The 16,911-nt window shown below is 46.6% G+C and overlaps 1 protein-coding gene across 4 annotated transcripts in view; it reads left to right on the top strand.

The window, feature by feature from the left end:
- Positions 1-16,911, top strand: part of ACD (ACD shelterin complex subunit and telomerase recruitment factor) — a 501,602-nt gene that overhangs the window by 239,491 nt on the left and 245,200 nt on the right. For all 4 annotated transcript variants that reach the window (XM_069217682.1, XM_069217690.1, XM_069217698.1 and 1 more), the window contains exon 10: positions 16,743-16,824. In XM_069217682.1, the coding sequence (XP_069073783.1) occupies positions 16,743-16,824 (82 nt within the window). The remainder of the gene's footprint in view (positions 1-16,742; positions 16,825-16,911) is intronic.

Genomic DNA, 16,911 nt, shown 5'->3' on the forward strand with positions numbered 1-16,911 from the left:
GTAGGGAGAAGCATCTGCTGGTGGGGTTATTGGAGGAGGGAGACCTGCCTAAATTACTGATGAGCAGCACGCTGGTTCCGGCGCATCTAACATATATAGTAAAGAGGGGGGTGGCCAGAGCCTGGGAAATGACAGAAAAGGGCATACTTAGAAGGCCACCTTATGCTAAATTATTGCCTCTTTGGTGGCTAGGGCTGTTCTGCGCTGTTGGAGATCTGATGGACATGTCACAGTAGACTGCAGGGGGCTGTCAATTTGTGGGCGACTTGTACCGGAATGCGATGTTCCTCATTAATGCAAAGGCCACTTCTTTCAGCTATGTTCCAGGCAGTTCCTACAGTATGCAAACTATCTAATACAGTGTGGGAGATCTGGGCAAATTTTCCGGCTAAGCCAGTGGTGTCTCAGGTGTTTATTTTGATGCTGGATGTGGGATCGAGTAGGGGTATGGTTTCCCAACTCTATGCAGCACGTAATGGAGACAGGTGCTTAGATCTGGAGGGAGTCTGTCTTGGGTGAACGAGTTACTGGGGAATCCGTTGGCAGATAGGGAATGGAAACATTTAAGATCTAACCACCCGAAGGCATGCTCCCAACGAACCCCCGCCATCACAGGAGCTCTGCAACTCACTCGCATCCCACTTCCGTCGAAAGATAGAAGAAATCCACAACAGCTTCAACTCCAAATCCTACCATCTACCTACGAGCACCCTCAAACCCCACGCTACTAGAAACACCCACCTCCTCCACACCTGCACCCCGGTCAACACAGAAGACACTGCGAACACCATGGCCACCATCCACTCTGGTTCTCCATCGGACCCCTGTCCACACCACATCTTCAACAAAGCCAACACCATCATCGCCCCCCATCTCTGCCACACCATCAACAGCTCCTTCAAATCAGCCACCTTCCCAGAGAGATGGAAGCACGCAGAAATCAACGCCCCGCAAAAAAAAAGCTAAGGCAGACCCTGACGACCCCAAGAACTACCGACCGATCTCCCTCCTCCCCTACCCAGCCAAGGTCAACGAAAAAATCGTGAATCAACTATCCCGGTTCCTGGAAGACAACAAGGCACTTGACACCTCCCAAATCCGGATTCCGAAAAAACCACAGCATCGAGACCGCACTCATTGCTGCAACAGACGACATCAGGACCATGCTAGACAAAGGAGAAACAGCAGCACTCATTCTCCTGGACCTCACCGCAGCTTTTGACACAGTATGCCATCACACTCTCCGCACACGCCTCCACAACGCTGGAATCCGCGACAAAGCCCTGGACTGGATCTCGTCATTTCTTAAGGACAGGACCCAAAGAGTTCACCTCCCGCCGTTCCTATCAGAAGCCTCCAATATCACCTGTGGCGTCCCTCAAGGATCTTCACTCAGCCCCACACTTTTCAACGTATACATGGCCCCCCTCGGCAACATCGCACGAACACACCACATCAACATAGTCTCCTACGCCGACGACACTCAGCTCATCATCTCCCTCACGAATGATCCCACCACTGCAAAGGACAACCTCCACAACGGACTCCACACCATAGCCAGCTGGATGGAAGCTAGCCACCTAAAGCTAAACACAGACAAAACAGAATTACTCATCTTCGGCACCAACACCTCAGCCTGGAACGACTCCTGGGGGCCCACCTCCCTAGGATCCGCACCCACCACCCACGCACGCAACCTGGGCGTCATCCTGGATTCCACACTCAGCATGACTCAGCAGGTCAATGCCATCTCCTCTTCCTGCTACTACACCCTCCGCCTGCTCCGCGGAATCTTCAAGTGGATTCCCATCGAAACCAGGAAGACCGTCACCCACACCTTGGTCAGTAGTCGATTGGATTACGTAAATGCCCTATATGCAGGAATCACAAATAAACTCCAGACAAAACTGCAAAGACTCCAGAACGCATCTGCACGTCTCATTCTGGACATTCCACGCTGCAACCACATCTCCCCCCATCTCAGACACCTACATTGGCTACCAGTATCGAAGAGGATCACCTTCAAGATCCGCATCCACGCACACAAGGCCCTCCACAACACGGGCCCGACATACCTCAACAACAGACTCTCCTTTCACACCCCGACCCGCAACCTTCGCTCTACCAACCACGCCCTCGCCTACGTTCCTCGCATCCGCCACACGCCCACCGGAGGAAGATCATTCTCCTACCTCGCCGCAAAGACCTGGAACTCCCTTCCACTCCACCTCTGCCTTACCGATGACCTTCTGTCATTCAGGAAACACCTTAAGACCTGGCTGTTTGACCAGTAGCACTCCCCCCCCCCCCCCCATCCCCCCTCAGCGCCTTGAGACCTCCTGGGTGAGTAGTGCGCTTTACAAATCCTTGATTGATTGATTGAAAAAGGGATTTCGGTGCTCTGCAAGAAATTGGTCAGCAATGTACCCAACCTACTGGGGGGTTTAGGGAGGCATGGTCTGCAGACCTGGGTGCTCTAGAAGATGAGGAGTGGGATGAGGTATTATGGGAGCCCTGGGAGAGTGCAATAAGAGAGTGCTTTCGACTGGTGCAGCTTTGAATTCTCCATAGATCATACTATGCTCTGACCCGTCTACATAAAGTAGAGAGATCAGAATCGCCACTGTGCCTAACGGGCTGTTCTGAAGAGGGCACATTTTTTCATATAGTATGGGGATGCCCCCTAATACTGGAATACTGTTCCAAACTAACTTGGCTGATGTCCCAGGTCGTGGCTTTGGAGATCCCCATGGAGGCAAAGGTATTACTGTTGGGGGTTCAGGGGATGTCCCGTGGTCAAGGTATCTGAGGATCTGGTTGAAACTAGCCATGGGAATCGCATAGCGTAGTATAGCGAAAGCCAGAGGGAAGGAGGAGGGCACAGTGTGCGATTTACAAGGGTAGGGGCTGCCCTGGTTACTGGGAGAAAGTCTGGGGGGCGTGGATGGCCTACAGAGGCTCGGACCTGATGGACACATAAAAGATGCACGGGAGGGGATGGGAAAGGTACAGGCCTTAGGGGGTTTATATGTATAGTATCTTGGCCGTAGAAGCTCCACTGTGACCAGCTGGCAGGTGAATATATCTCCTATCCATGTTACTGAGTGGTGAAAACTTAGTATATGTAAAAAATTGTACCGCCATAATTTTGTACTCTCTTTTGTACATGCTTTGGTATAGAGGGGTGAACAGATGGGTGATTATATGAGTACGAAGCGCTTGAAGAACTCAATGGCTAAGCATCAGGGCCAGTGATCTTGGACAACTGAAGGCCAAAGAGAGCCAGGCCGATCTCTTCCACCGTTAAAGGCTGTTTAGGTTACCAAGCAAAAGAATTGGGAATGGAAGGCAATGGTATAGCCCAAATTATTGGGGTCTCTACCTCTAGCGGGGTCATCGCATAGAGATTTTGGTAGATGGTGACGAAGACATGTGCAGTTGCAGACAGTCACAGAGGGCACCAGTGGTGCCTCGAATGGCCAGCACTATCGTGTTGGAAAGACCATGGTTCGCCAGCCAATAGAGTAGTTTGCTGGACTTATCCCCACATTTGTAATATCTCTCTCTCCAGCACTGTTTACCCTCTTCCAGAGAGACTTGACACAGTTTGGATCTTGCCAGCATCAGTTGGCACTCAGCGTTTCCTGTCTCCCAACCATGAGCACTCCGCTCCAAGGCAAGGACCTGAGCCTCCAACTCTGACACCTGTTGCCAGTTGGCTCAACTCCTTTCTCTGCACATAACCCATAAGCAGGCCCCTCAAGGATGGCTTGCTCGCCGCCCACAGGATCCCAGCAGAGGACACTGCATTGCAGTTGCAACTTCTATTTGATGGTCTACCTTTTCAGTACAATAGCAGATACAGCCTGGAGACGTTCAAGAAAAGCAAAGCTACCTCGAAATCACTGGAATTACAAATTTGGCAGTGGGACTACAGTCAGTTCTGAAGGTTTTGGGGTTTTATCGGAGGTTTTTCTTTTTGCAGAAGACAACAATGCCAACAGTTTCAACAGCAGCAGCAAAACCCATTGTACAAGCAATATCGTGGCTGTCGTAAAGGTAGAGGTTAGACTTTACCTCCTCCTCCACCCTCTTGTTCATCCTTCTCATGCCTGGCCACTGCAGGGAAGCAAACCTTGTTCCCTCATGTTGGAGTACAGAGTGCCTGTTGGAGGACAGGTATCCTCCTTTCCATAAGCCTGGAAGGCCTTAACTTCAGTTCAATAGGTATTGCCTATCATGGAAAGATGGTTGCCACTACCTTTTCAAAAAGTCTCTCCAGCCATACCTCCCTCTTTTTTCCTCATTCCAGGAGACCACTTTCACAAACTTCAATGGGAATGGTGGAACTGGTGCCAGAGCAGGAAGGGAGTCAGGGGTGCTACTCCCGTTACTTCCTGGTCCGTAAAAAGAATGATGGCCTTCGTTCAACCCTAGATCTGAGGGTCTTGACCTTGCTTCTGAGCAATGTAATTTTCAAGATGGTGTCTGGTGCCATTGTTACTTGCACTGCAAATGGAAGACTGGATTGTGTCTGTCGGTCTGCAGGATGCATATTTTCACATTCCAATCCTGCGATTGCACAGTAAGGACCTACTCTTAGTGCATTACCAATTTGCTATCCTGTTTTTTTGTTTGATATCAGACCCACAAGTCTTCACAAAAGTGATGGTCCTGTTTGCCTCCCATCTCAGGCTTCTTCAAAAGCCGAGTTTTTCCATACATGGATGGCTGGCCCCACCAGTCAAGTCTCCAGAAATGATATTGGAGCAGCGTCTTTGCTGTTCAATTTGGATTTTTTTCATCAAGAGGTCCAAATCTCACCTTGAGCCCTCATTGCATCCCCTTCATATGGGCAGTACTGAACACTATTGAATCAAGCCTTTCCTCCTCCTCAGAGGATAGAGGTGTATTAAGGCTGTGATTCCGATGTTTCAGAATGGAGCACGCATTCCAGTCTGATGGTCTTAGGCTTGCTAGGTCTTCTAGCTTCCTGCATTCTGCTATTCACTCATGCACGAAGGCACATGAAGGCCTTCCAGTGGTGCTGTGGCAGGCAGTGGTTCCAGTATGGTGGAGATCTCACACTCTTCATAGTGTCCTTGAAGTTCAGAAGACAACCTTGTTCGACAGATGTCCTTCCAGGCTCTACCAGCAGTGACCATGGTGGTAATGGGTGTTTCCTCTCTAGGTTGGGGAGTGCATCTGGAGGAACTGGGGATCAGAGGCTTTTTATCCAGTGGAGCAGATATTGCATATCAATCTGCTGGAGCTGCAGGAGATTTGGCTGTTGCTCAAGGTCTTCTAGTCATGCGTTTGTGGTCGACCTGTCCAAATTTTCACAGACATGACTGCCATATGGTGCATTAGTAAGCAGAAGGGAGTGAGGTCACACCTTCTCTGTCTAGAAGTAATACGACTCTGGCCCTTTTTCGTGGGTAGAGATATACCAGATCTGGCTGGTTGCCAACCATCTCACTGGTACTTTAAATGTCCGAGCAGATAGCCTGCGTTGGCATCACCTTGCCGCCCACAAGTGAAAGCTTTCCTCAGAGGTGGTCTGATATGCCTTTGAGGCACTCCTCATATGAACCTATTTGCCATTTGCAACAAAGCCCATTGCTTTCACTTCTCTGCCTTCCAGTAGCCATTGCAGGCAGTCTTGGGGAACGCTTTTCGGGGGAGGTGGAGCTTTCCACTTAACTACATCCTTCTTCCCATATTCTTGATTCATAGATTACTGAAATAAAATGACCTAGACAGGGCCCAAGTTATCTTAATAGCCCACGTTCTGTCTGAGAAGAGTGTGGTATACATACCTGATGCACTTTTCCTTTTGCCTCCTGCCCTGTGTCCTTCACAGGACAGACCTGTTCTTGCAATCAAGTGGGGCAGGTGATACATCCCAACGTCCTGAGCCTTCACTTTTATGCCTGGCAATTAAGAAAGGAAATTTGAAGGCTTTTTTATTTCCCTCCTGAAGTGGTTGCTATTGTCTTAAGTGCCTAAAGTGGTTCCTCATGTGGTGTTCAGTGTGAGGATTGTGGTGTATTACATTGTGTGGTTGTAAGACCTCACCTTGTAATACACTCACAAAACTGTCTTGGGTTCACTCAGGCCTGTTTGTAAAAGCAGGGCTTAAATAAAGGAACTGGTGTGAAGCATTTAGAAGCACCAAACAACAAACTAAGAAAATCACACAACTCGAAAGACATCAGACATCAATGTATAAAAAAAGATGACATTCTTATACATTTTTAGACGCCAAAATGAACAGAATCCACCAGAGTGTTCGTGAGATTTATGGATACCTCCCAGTCTGGCTTCCGCAGCAACAACAGCAAGCAGTACAGCTCTTCTTGCAGCCACTGATGAGATCTGCAGACTCCTGGACTGAGGCCACACTGCGGCACTCATAGTCCTCAACCTTTCAGCAGCCTTAGACACCGTCTCCCACAGCACCTTATGCCCCAAACTCCACAAGGTAGGAATCAGCAGAAAGCCCTTGCATTGGATTCACTCCTTCCTCACTGGAAGAACAGAGTCAGGCTCCCATGCTTCATATCCAAACCAACGGAATTCAGCTGCGGAGTCCCTCAGGGATCCTCCCTGAGTCCAGTGCTCTTCAACATCTACATGGCCCCGCTAGCAGCCATCGTCAGAGGCCACGGAATGAGCATTGTGTCATATGCCAATGACACACAATTCATATCCCTCACTGAAGACCCGGAAAAGCCAAGAGGAACTTTCACACTGGAATGAAAGCTGTCGCCGCTTGGATGAGGGAGAGCTGCCCCAAGCTTATCTCAGACAAGACCTAGCTCATCATCTTCGGAGACTCCACTTCAGCCTGGAATGACTCCTGGTGGCCCAGCTCATTGTCCCACCTACTCCGACTGACCACGCCTGCAACCTGGGAATCATCCTCGACTCCTCCCTAACAATGATCCGACAGGTAAATGCAGTCACCTCTTCCTGCTGGCACACCCTCTGCCAATTCCGCAAAATCTTCAAATGGATCCCGGACGACTGCCGCAAGATAGTCACCCACGCCTTAGTCACAAGCAAGCTCGACTACTACGGCAACGCACTCTACGCAGGCACCACGACAGAGAACATCAGGAAACTACAACTCATCCAAAACGCCACCGCTGGACTCTTCCTGAACCTCCCCCACCAGGAATGCATCTCCCAACACCTGAGACTCCTCCATTGGCTCCCGGTGGAGAAGCAAATCAACTTCAAACTACTCACCCACACCTACAAGGCCCTTCACAAGATCGGACCAGCCTACCTAAATCATCGCATCTCTTACCATAACCCCGCCAGACCCCTCTGATCTGCCCAGCAGGCACTAGCCACTGTTCCACACATCCGGAAAAACACAGTCGGAGGAAGATCTTTCACCTACGACGCAGCCAATAGCTGGAACAATCTACCCATTCACCTCAGACAAAGCAACATCACTCACCATCTTCAGGAAGAACCTCAAGACATGGCTCTTCGAATGAGGCCCTCTGACCCAGACTAGGTGACTAATTCTGACAGGGAGAAGGTCAGGGGGCAGTAAGGAGTATTTGGACAGTTACCTGGTCACCAGCAGCCTCAAGTCAAGTACCACACTTTGCACAAGGACCACCCTAGATTTCAATGAAGGGGTCATGTCGCTGAAGATACAGGATGCTGATGATGCTGAAAGATGCTCTGTGTGGTCAGCGGGGGGTTTCCTGGGGTTACTTCTCGGTCCATGGATGAGATGAGGGTGACTTGCCCACAGAGGTCAATGTCTCTCAAAGCCCTCTTTAAGCAAGCAGAAGTCCAGTACAGTGGTAGGCCAAGGAGCCGCAGGTGCAGTCCCGCAGCTCATGCAGCCTCTCTTGCCAGATCCAGGGGTCAGCAGGGCAGCCCTTCTTTGGTTTTCGCAACAGTCCAGATATGATCTGAGATTCAGGGTGCTAGTGGTACCATGTTTATGCCCATAAAGTGCCCTTGGAGGATTATGTGGGCATTAGTCAATTGGGTATGATGATCACTCCCACCTTATGACGGCTTCCAGCTATGTGTGGCATCTTAGCAATCCCAGAGTGCACTTTTCTGCTCACTCTCAAGATCTCTGAATCCCTCTCTCAGTGTGGGTAGCTTGGTAGCCCACCCTAAAATTGTGGCTACCTATGTCTACATGCCCACGGAAAAACAGTTTGGCAACTGGTTTCTCCTCTCTGTGCCCACTGCCAACCTGTCTACTTAAAAGGGGCAGCCCCTCTTAAGTGTGGTTGCAATTTATCCATCAAATGCAGCTTCTCCTTTGAAGCTGGACTTATGATCCACCACCCTGTGTGGCTTTCTGCGAGTGGGGGGAACCTCCCTCTGTGGCCAGCCTCTATCGTTCCTGTATTTGGGAGTCCCTTACACTCCTCCTCAGGAGGGCAGAAGTCTGTCTGGTGGTCAGCAGCTGTGAATGCTCACTGGACAAAATTGGGCAAAAGCCTGGCCACGTTCTGGCCAAGTTACATTTTCTTAAAGGTGACATTGAATTTGACTTGGGCATCAAGTCATGTTTAATGCCACGATTCATACCTTGAAGTACTAATTTTAAAATTCCCAATCAGATGCTTCTAAGGCTGAGATGTCAGCCTGTAACTCTGTACTGGCCAGTCTGACTACTAGCCTTTCCACAATAAAAACAACAGTTTAGAGTTTTTACTATTAGGACATAAGAAAATATAAGTTCCACTTAATAATATAAAGCTTCCTGCCTTAGTGCTCGATAGGCCTGCCTTAGGGCTCGATAGGCCTTCATTAGGGGAGACGTGTATGTATGGTTAAGGGAAGTGTGGGCTTTGCCATTGATTTAAATGGCAAGTCAAACTAGCAGTTTACAACTGTTCTTCCAAGCTGCAGTTCATGGTGTACCTTGTCACACTCAGGGAGTCACAATCAGTGCAGTAGCCCTGAGTTGACACTTTAGTTACAGGCCCTGTGTGTCCTTGGTACTATATAGTAGTGGCTTATAAGTAAGTTAGCTCATGCCAATTGGGAGTAGCCAATTCAACATACATTTTGTAAAAGGTTAGACCACTGGAACTGAGGTCTGGTTAACGGGCCTCAATGCACTCTGACTTGAAAACCCAGAAGCATCAATCCAAAACGTTTGGGGTTAATTACGCAAAAAGATGCATTTCCTTACATTCAGGCAATTCAGTTGAGCCTCTTAAGACCCAAATGTCAGACATCTTGTGCTTTGCCCTGTTGCCAAATCAACAAGGTTACACAATAGGTACAGTGAAGTGCTACTTATCTGCTTTATCAGCCTTTGTCCTTCCTACAGACCAGCAGTCTCTGATCAACTCAGCCATAGTTTTGAGGTTTCTGAAAGGCCTCACCAGCATGTTACCCCCGTCTCATTTTGTAAGGCCTCAGTGAAATCTTTATCTCGTTCTCACATTTAAAAAAAAACCTTTTTTTGTAGTTTCTGCTACTTATTATAAGACTTTTTCTAATAGCCATTATGTTGGTGAGATGTGTCAGTGAGTTATTAAGCACTGAGCATCAAGCCTCTCTAACTTCCTTCTTTTCTGACAAGCTGAGTCTTAAAACCAGGGCTGAATTCCTGCTTAATGTGGTCACACCCTTCCATTTATTGCAGTCTATCTCTCTGCCTACCCTTTTGACCCTTCTCCACAACCCACTGAAGAGGGATAAAGTCTTAACAGGCTGGTTACCAGTAGAACGGTCAGCTTTTATGTTGACTGTACCAAGGTCTTCCAGTTTGACAGCCATCATTTCATAGGCGATACTGGCAAATCAAGGGCAAAGCCATCCAGAAAAAAACTTTGTCAGGGTGGATCATCTTGTGTCACGATTTAGCTCAGAAGAAACATCCAGAGGGCATTAGCGAACTCTTTCCACCAGGGTGAAGACATCTACTTTAGCTCTAGCAAGAGATGTAGCAAGATGTGCAAAGCAACAACCTTGGGCTTCCCTTCACATCTTCACAAAACATTTCTGTTTGGATTCGGAGGTTTGAAGAGAAGCCACTGAGCACACTCAGTCCTTCATGATTTTTTAACCAACCCTTCAAACGCACCCCATCTTAGGGTACTTTAATGGCAAACTATTAAAAAAAGGTGAGGAATCTGCAGATAGAAGTAATTAACGGAAAAAATGTTGCTAACTGATATGAATGTTTTTGGTGGATACTATAGCTGCCTGTGCATCCTCAACAACCCTACCCTTATCCCTGTAATAAGGGCCTGTATTCTGTTATAGTTATCATAATAAGGTCCCATGTCTAGGTTTTGCACTGTACCTTCTCAATTTGATGTCATTCTCATTGTGTGTGCTTCAAAGGCATGTAAAAAATGTATGGCAGTGTGTCTGCAGGGGCGCTTAATGGCTCCAGTGACATCATAGTGGCATTGTTTATGGTGCCAAGATTGAGTCAATGTCCCATACCAGTATGCAGAGCTATTGAAAAGCTTTCATATCCATTCTGATGCCTAGGGTATTCAAAAAGTTAGGAATCTGTAGATAGATGGAGTATCCACCAGAAAGATTGTTACTGAAGCTAAGTAACTTTTTGGTCATGCAGACATGTTTTTGTGAACCATTTTTATTGAAGTACAGTTCCATACAAAAAAGCAAACTGGTGACAGAATCTATGGGAGCATTAACACACCATTCTCAGGCATGTCATATGAAACACCAGATACATTACAGGGGCAACAGTTCATGCTTTAACATACATTTATAATGTAACTGAAAATAAAACCTGCTTAGGGTTGATCTTTAGGGTAATTTTATGAGTAGTATGATAGATCCATCCAGAATGACGCACAGTTCAAGAATGTTTGTTCTGACTGTGGTGTGAAGTGTAAGATGTAAGGAGGGGGCAGGGGTGTAAGATGGGTCTCATGTATCCTCCTGTGAATTGTTAATAGGTACCTCTGGGTGGGAGTGCAAATCACTGAGAAGTGCTTCCCAGGCCGTGGCAATGGGATATTTCTGTAAACCCCTTTTCTCTTCTTGCATCAGGGCCACTGCCTCTGTTTCACCCCCAACCCCACCACCACCACTTAAGTGTTGCTGCCCGTCAGTGTGCCGTGCTGTGGAATGTCTGTGATTTCCAGTGTATTGTAATTATCCTGCAGGCCAGAAGCAGCGCCAGGTCTATAAACCTGTTGCTGGCTATAGCAGCTAGTGACCTGTGGAAAAGGCTCAACATTGCCCCCTCCATCAAATGCAGGGCTGTGCGATCCGATAAACACACTATTTCAACTAATATCCAAGACCAGTACTCCACCACAACCGGGCAGACACAAAACATGTTTGATATCCACTCCTGCTTGTTGTCACCATGGGCATGTAGACGGAAACCGAACATTCGGGAAAGAGAAGCAGGTGTAAGATACGCTCTGTGCGATATATTATGTTGAATATATTGAAACTTTGCATTTCGAGACACCTGTCTTGGGTACTCAATGATTTTTGCCCAATCCTTCATAGCAATTTCCCTACCCAGATCACCCTCCCATTCTCTACGGGTGCGACAAGCGGATCATGCACAGCTTGTGCAAATGCCTGGGCAAACCATGTTAACAATTTGCACCCCTCACCCATGGTGTACAGTAAGTGGATTCATGGGTGAGAGTCCGGCTCTGTGTCTCACTGCTTTCACCAAAAGATGTGCATGCTCCAGGATATGCCCCTCAGGCAGATGCTATTCATCTCGGAGCTGTTCGTGTGTCAGCAGCAAGCCCTTGTGAAATAGTAAACCCAGAATGTCCACTCCAGCCTCTGCTTATGTATTCATTCCTGCCTCTCCCAGTATCCTAAGGAAACTGGATATCGACCCCAATGGGATAGCCGGTGAGTAAAGTGGCATACATGGCACTTACTTCAGCCTAAATTGAAAGCTGTTGCATGCAATCCTTAGTAGACTATTCGCCCCAGTGGGGGGGGGGGTGGCACGAGGTCGGAATCCACTCCTGAGGTCCACCTGCACCCCTGCCAGGTCCAGAGAGGACAACTCCTCAAGGTAGTGACCAGCCAACCAATATGTGGGCCACTGCATTTGTGAGGCTAGGTAATAATGCTCGAGATTGGGAGCGCCCAAACCCCCTTTTGTGATGGGAAGTTGTAACTTCCAAAGCTCTACCCTACAGCGACCCTTATTCCAAATGAAGGACCCCATAGTAGAGTTCCGAGCGCGAAAGGTGGACCTGGGAATGTTGACGGAAGATTTTGGAAGAAATATAACTGGCGAGGGAGTATCACCATTCTCGCAAGTGACACTAACCTAGACTGTGAGTGGGAGTATGCTCCAAAAGGCCATCTGAGGCTTCACTGATGTTACAGCCTTCGTAAAATTACTGTTTAGGAGATCTTGTCTGTTGTGATATACGTTAATGCCCAAGTATCTGAATGGCCGAGACTCCTAACTCAACCGATGACCCTCTATGATGAAGTCCTGTGGGGGGCAATGTGGGTGTAACTGGAATAAGCAGTGTTTAGCCCAGTGTACCCAGAGCACTGATACTGCTTAACAGTCCTGCAGGAGCATCTGTATGTGCTCGATGCCTACCCTAAATCTCAGATGTAAATCAGGACATCACCCTCTTACAGAGAGACAATGTGCATCTCCTGGAATAGCAGATTGCCCCATCCATTCCCCAAGTGACACAGCTTTTGTACGAAAGCCTGCATGGCAGGAGCGAATAGCAGCGGAGAGAGCAGGCACCCTTGCTGGGTCCCACGTTTGATCTGGAACGGAGTAGACACACATGTACCAATTTTGACCCACGCCATCGGATCCACATAGGGTAACCAGATCATTGCTTGAAGCCTCCCTTCTAGCCCAATTTCATCAATGTTGAAAAGAGAGAGTCCCATTTCACCATATCAAATGCCTTCTCTAGATCTAATTCCATGCATGCTGCGAATTGCCATTGGGGTGGAGCCAGCTCCATCACTCTGTGCAACTGACAAATGTTTAGTGTGGTGAATCTTCCGGGTATAAACCCATTTTGATTTGGGTGCACCAACCGTCTCATGTCCATACTGACGGCCCGCTAAGACCTTGCTTACGATCTTGTAATCTGATCCCAACATGGACAGCGGACAGTAGGAGGCAAGTCCCTCCAGATCTTTACCTGGCTTCGGGAGGGACTCCTGCATGCTCTGTGGTAAACGGCCCTCATCTATCACCGTTTCATACAGTTTGAGTAATTTAAGGGCAAGGTGATATTTGTATGCCTGATAAAATTCGATACGAAGCCTGTCCAGATCCAGCCTTTTGTGAGTGGCAGGACCCCAGATTGATCCCTTAACCTCACCTAATGTGAGGTGGGTATTGAGGTCGTCTTTCTCTGCGGGTGTTAACGTAGGGAGTACCACCTCAGCTAAGAACCCTCGTATGTTTTTGTGTTGGTCAATTGCAAGGGATTATAAAGTGTGCTGTAATGTGATGTAAATTCAACATGTATCTGGGATTGCTGCAAAGCGAACTCTGTCGGCTGTATGCGAATCCTCACAATAGGAGAGGGGGAATCAGCGATACACAGTAACCAACCCAACAGGCGACTGGCCCTGTCATCGTCAGCATAGATTTTAGCCTGGTACGACCTAAAGTCGACGCAACGCAGTTGCTCCACCAGGTTTGTGTGTGTAGCTACTGCCTTGTTCTGTTCTGCCTATGCAGTGGGGTTGTCCCTGACAGCGGCTTCCAGAGGTTTCAGAGAAGCCTCTGCTTGCTATAAGTCCCTGTGTTTTGCCCCCCTTGCTCCCATGTGCGGATAAAGTGACCCCATAGCACTACCTTCATCACCTCCCAGTCAATGAGCTTAAAAGTAGATGTGCCCCAATTTTCAGTGAAGTACTCTATCAGTGTTTCGTCTATCTTGGCTCGCAGTGCCTGGTCCTCAAGTAAGGCCGGTTACAGTCACCAGGAAGGGACCGGCAGTCTAGCAGCCCCCACTCTAGTTGTAGCTGTAGCGGATTGTGACCTGAGAATGTCTTTATTCTGCCGCTGTCACTCGGAGTTGGGTCATCCCACGGGATCCAGTCCTCGTCATGCAGTCATCTTTGTGAAGAAGCAGTGAAACTGTTGTTACAGGCGACCTGCGGATTTCAGTAGAAGCAGTTTGATGATGGTGGAGGAGTTCTGTTATCTAAGTGCATGCCTTCATGCTTCCAAACTACAAACCACAGTATTCTAGGAGCAGTTATATCCCAGTGGATTTAGTCCCCACAAGCTCAGAGAACGTTCTGACAAATACTCTGCAGACGAAGAAAGTCCTGGTTTGGTGGTGAGTGAAGTGAGATGCTTCGTGGAGCAGGATGATATTTGGAGAACAAGATTTCAAAGCATTAGGCACTTCCCTAGAAGCACACATGCAAATCAAATATATTCCTAGTAGACACAAGCACACTTGCAAGTTGAATATTCGCTAGAGCAACGCAGATTTCACAGGAAAAACCCTTGACTGCTGGTGTGCGTGAACTGAAAGCAGTATGGTTTGTCCTGAATGCTTTTATGCCCAAATATAAAAGATGTTACAAATTATAGTATATTTTACCAATTAATGTGCCACACAAAGAAATAAGGGAGCACAAGGTCGGCAGTGTTGTCTGAAATCAGTGTTTTGTTTTCATAGTGTGTAATGTGCGAGTTTGAGTTCATAACATCTGCCAGGTATAAAGATAGTAAAATCAGTCATCCTTAGTCTTTTTTGAGGAAACTACCAAGAATGGGAACTTCATCAAGACAATACAGAGGAAATATTTTGTCACAATAGCACTTTAAAGCTCGACTGTTCACAAGAACAGAAAACACTATAGACCTGATCACAAATTGCATGGTAATGGTACAATTGCATGCTGTTTTACATTTACTGTACAGTAAATCTGCACCAGTACTGTTCAGCTATGATTAAGTCTCCATGAAATGAGGAATTACCATGGAGGACAGATTTTTCCAGCTGTCATGCCATACTGAATTTCTAAATCCAAAGATTTTAACACTATACATTTGCCACATGCTCTCGTAAATGTATATAGGGACCTGTATGGGAGTAGAGAGGGAGGGCGGGGAGAGAAAAGTAAGATTTTTTTCTGTAATAAAAAATGGGGACGGAGGCTTGGCTGCTGCTGTAGCTAAAGCCTCATGTCATTGTTCTGGCTTGAATTATCAGTTGCAAGAATTGGATATAGCTCTCCAAAACCCAGAAAAATCAGGTGAATGAGGTGCTGGAAATTCCATGTTGCAATTTCGCTCCACCTGACTCAGCATCAGAATCTGAGTGCTAAGACTTTACATTTGGATTGCAAAAGAGGTATGCATGGATGAAACGTTTGCTCATGTTTGAGAATACATTTTTATATGCCTTTCATTTTCTTCCTTTTTTCACATGCATGATAGGCAAGTTCAGGAGGCCATGATGGACCATGTCCCCGGGACCCCCATCATGACGAGACAGGCATGATATACCAATCCTGGGACATCCACTAAGAACTCTCTGTGCTTACTTTCAAAAGATCATTATGATTCAACCTTAACTCTTCCAGTAAAAATTCCTACGTAACTTTCCTTTGGAATGGTAAATTAGGACAGGAAAAGGCATATTAATCATCTTAGATCAACACATAAAATAAAAGCCAGCATGTAATTTTCAAGCAAGTAATGGCCATCTTTCCAAGTGTCAACAAAACCAAGGTTGTATTGTATTTAACAACTGATTGGAGAAGTCTGTAATGCAGCTTTGTGGAAGTCCTAGAAAAAATGATACCTATTTCATTGAATTTGCTAAAGTAGGGATCTAAGTGAGAGAGGTGGTGCTGAAAAACAATCTTGTTAAATAACTGAATGAACCTTGGATGTGCTTAAAAGTTAGTAATCTAAGCGAACGACCATGCAAATCTGTAAAAGATTAAATGCTTTCAAATAAATGTAGATTTAAGGGTCCTTTGTTGTTGAATTGTAGCATAGCCCATTACATTCACTTTAGTAGCATATTGTTCTTATTTTCTCAAGTTAGTCATCTTGCATATTGGAACCTCTGGGGTGTCATTTATTTAGGTATTCGTGCATTGCAAATAGTTGAATGGAAGTTGCTATATGAAGTAATGTGTTCCAAACAGATCTTTCCTAACAATGTCTTATAATGATCCCATTATAGAGTTCACACTGGTTTAAACTCTTGGGACGTTCAGAAGTCGAGCAGTCCAGATGTAAAGTGCAGACCAGTTTAGGCATCTGACCAGTAGGGCGAGGATGACCCTGCAGTTTACTGCTCCTGGGGCAAAAGGATTATCAAAATGATATCCGAATGATATAGTGATCAAGGATTTCCTGAATTTTAGGTAGCTCATCTCAAGTTGGTGGTTAGTGAATTCCTCATGCAGACACCCTTGTAAAGCACAATACGTTTTATACTTCGCTACATTGTTTATTCTGTACATTGCTACATGGATTTGCAGGCCATCTTGCAAAGGAGACCTAACTGTCAAGTTCCTGTTCACACGCATGACAAAAGATGTATTGACCTTGGGACAGCCCTATAATAATATCTGGTCTCAGCATAGCGCAGAGTTAAACAGTGGCATCTCAGTTTTCAGTGTGGCTTTCCCAGTTTGTTGGCTTTTTTTTGTGGGAAGAGTGACGAATTACATGACACACTGACTAACTTAATTTACTTGCTTGTGTATTTATTAAAAATTCATTTGTTTCCAAAATTCTTTTTCAGACTGATAAAGATGTATTTTCTGTTCCCATCAACTGGTTGATCATTTCTCCAGAAGAAGAGGAGATTCTTAATAACCTGGAAGGTAATTTACGTCTGGTGTGCTGTTGGAAACAATTTAGATGAATTAACATCCATAAATATGTAATATTATGTGATTAATTGAAGGGGA

This window comes from Pleurodeles waltl, chromosome 2_1 (genome assembly GCF_031143425.1).
Source record: "Pleurodeles waltl isolate 20211129_DDA chromosome 2_1, aPleWal1.hap1.20221129, whole genome shotgun sequence".
NCBI classification, from domain to species: domain Eukaryota; kingdom Metazoa; phylum Chordata; class Amphibia; order Caudata; family Salamandridae; genus Pleurodeles; species Pleurodeles waltl.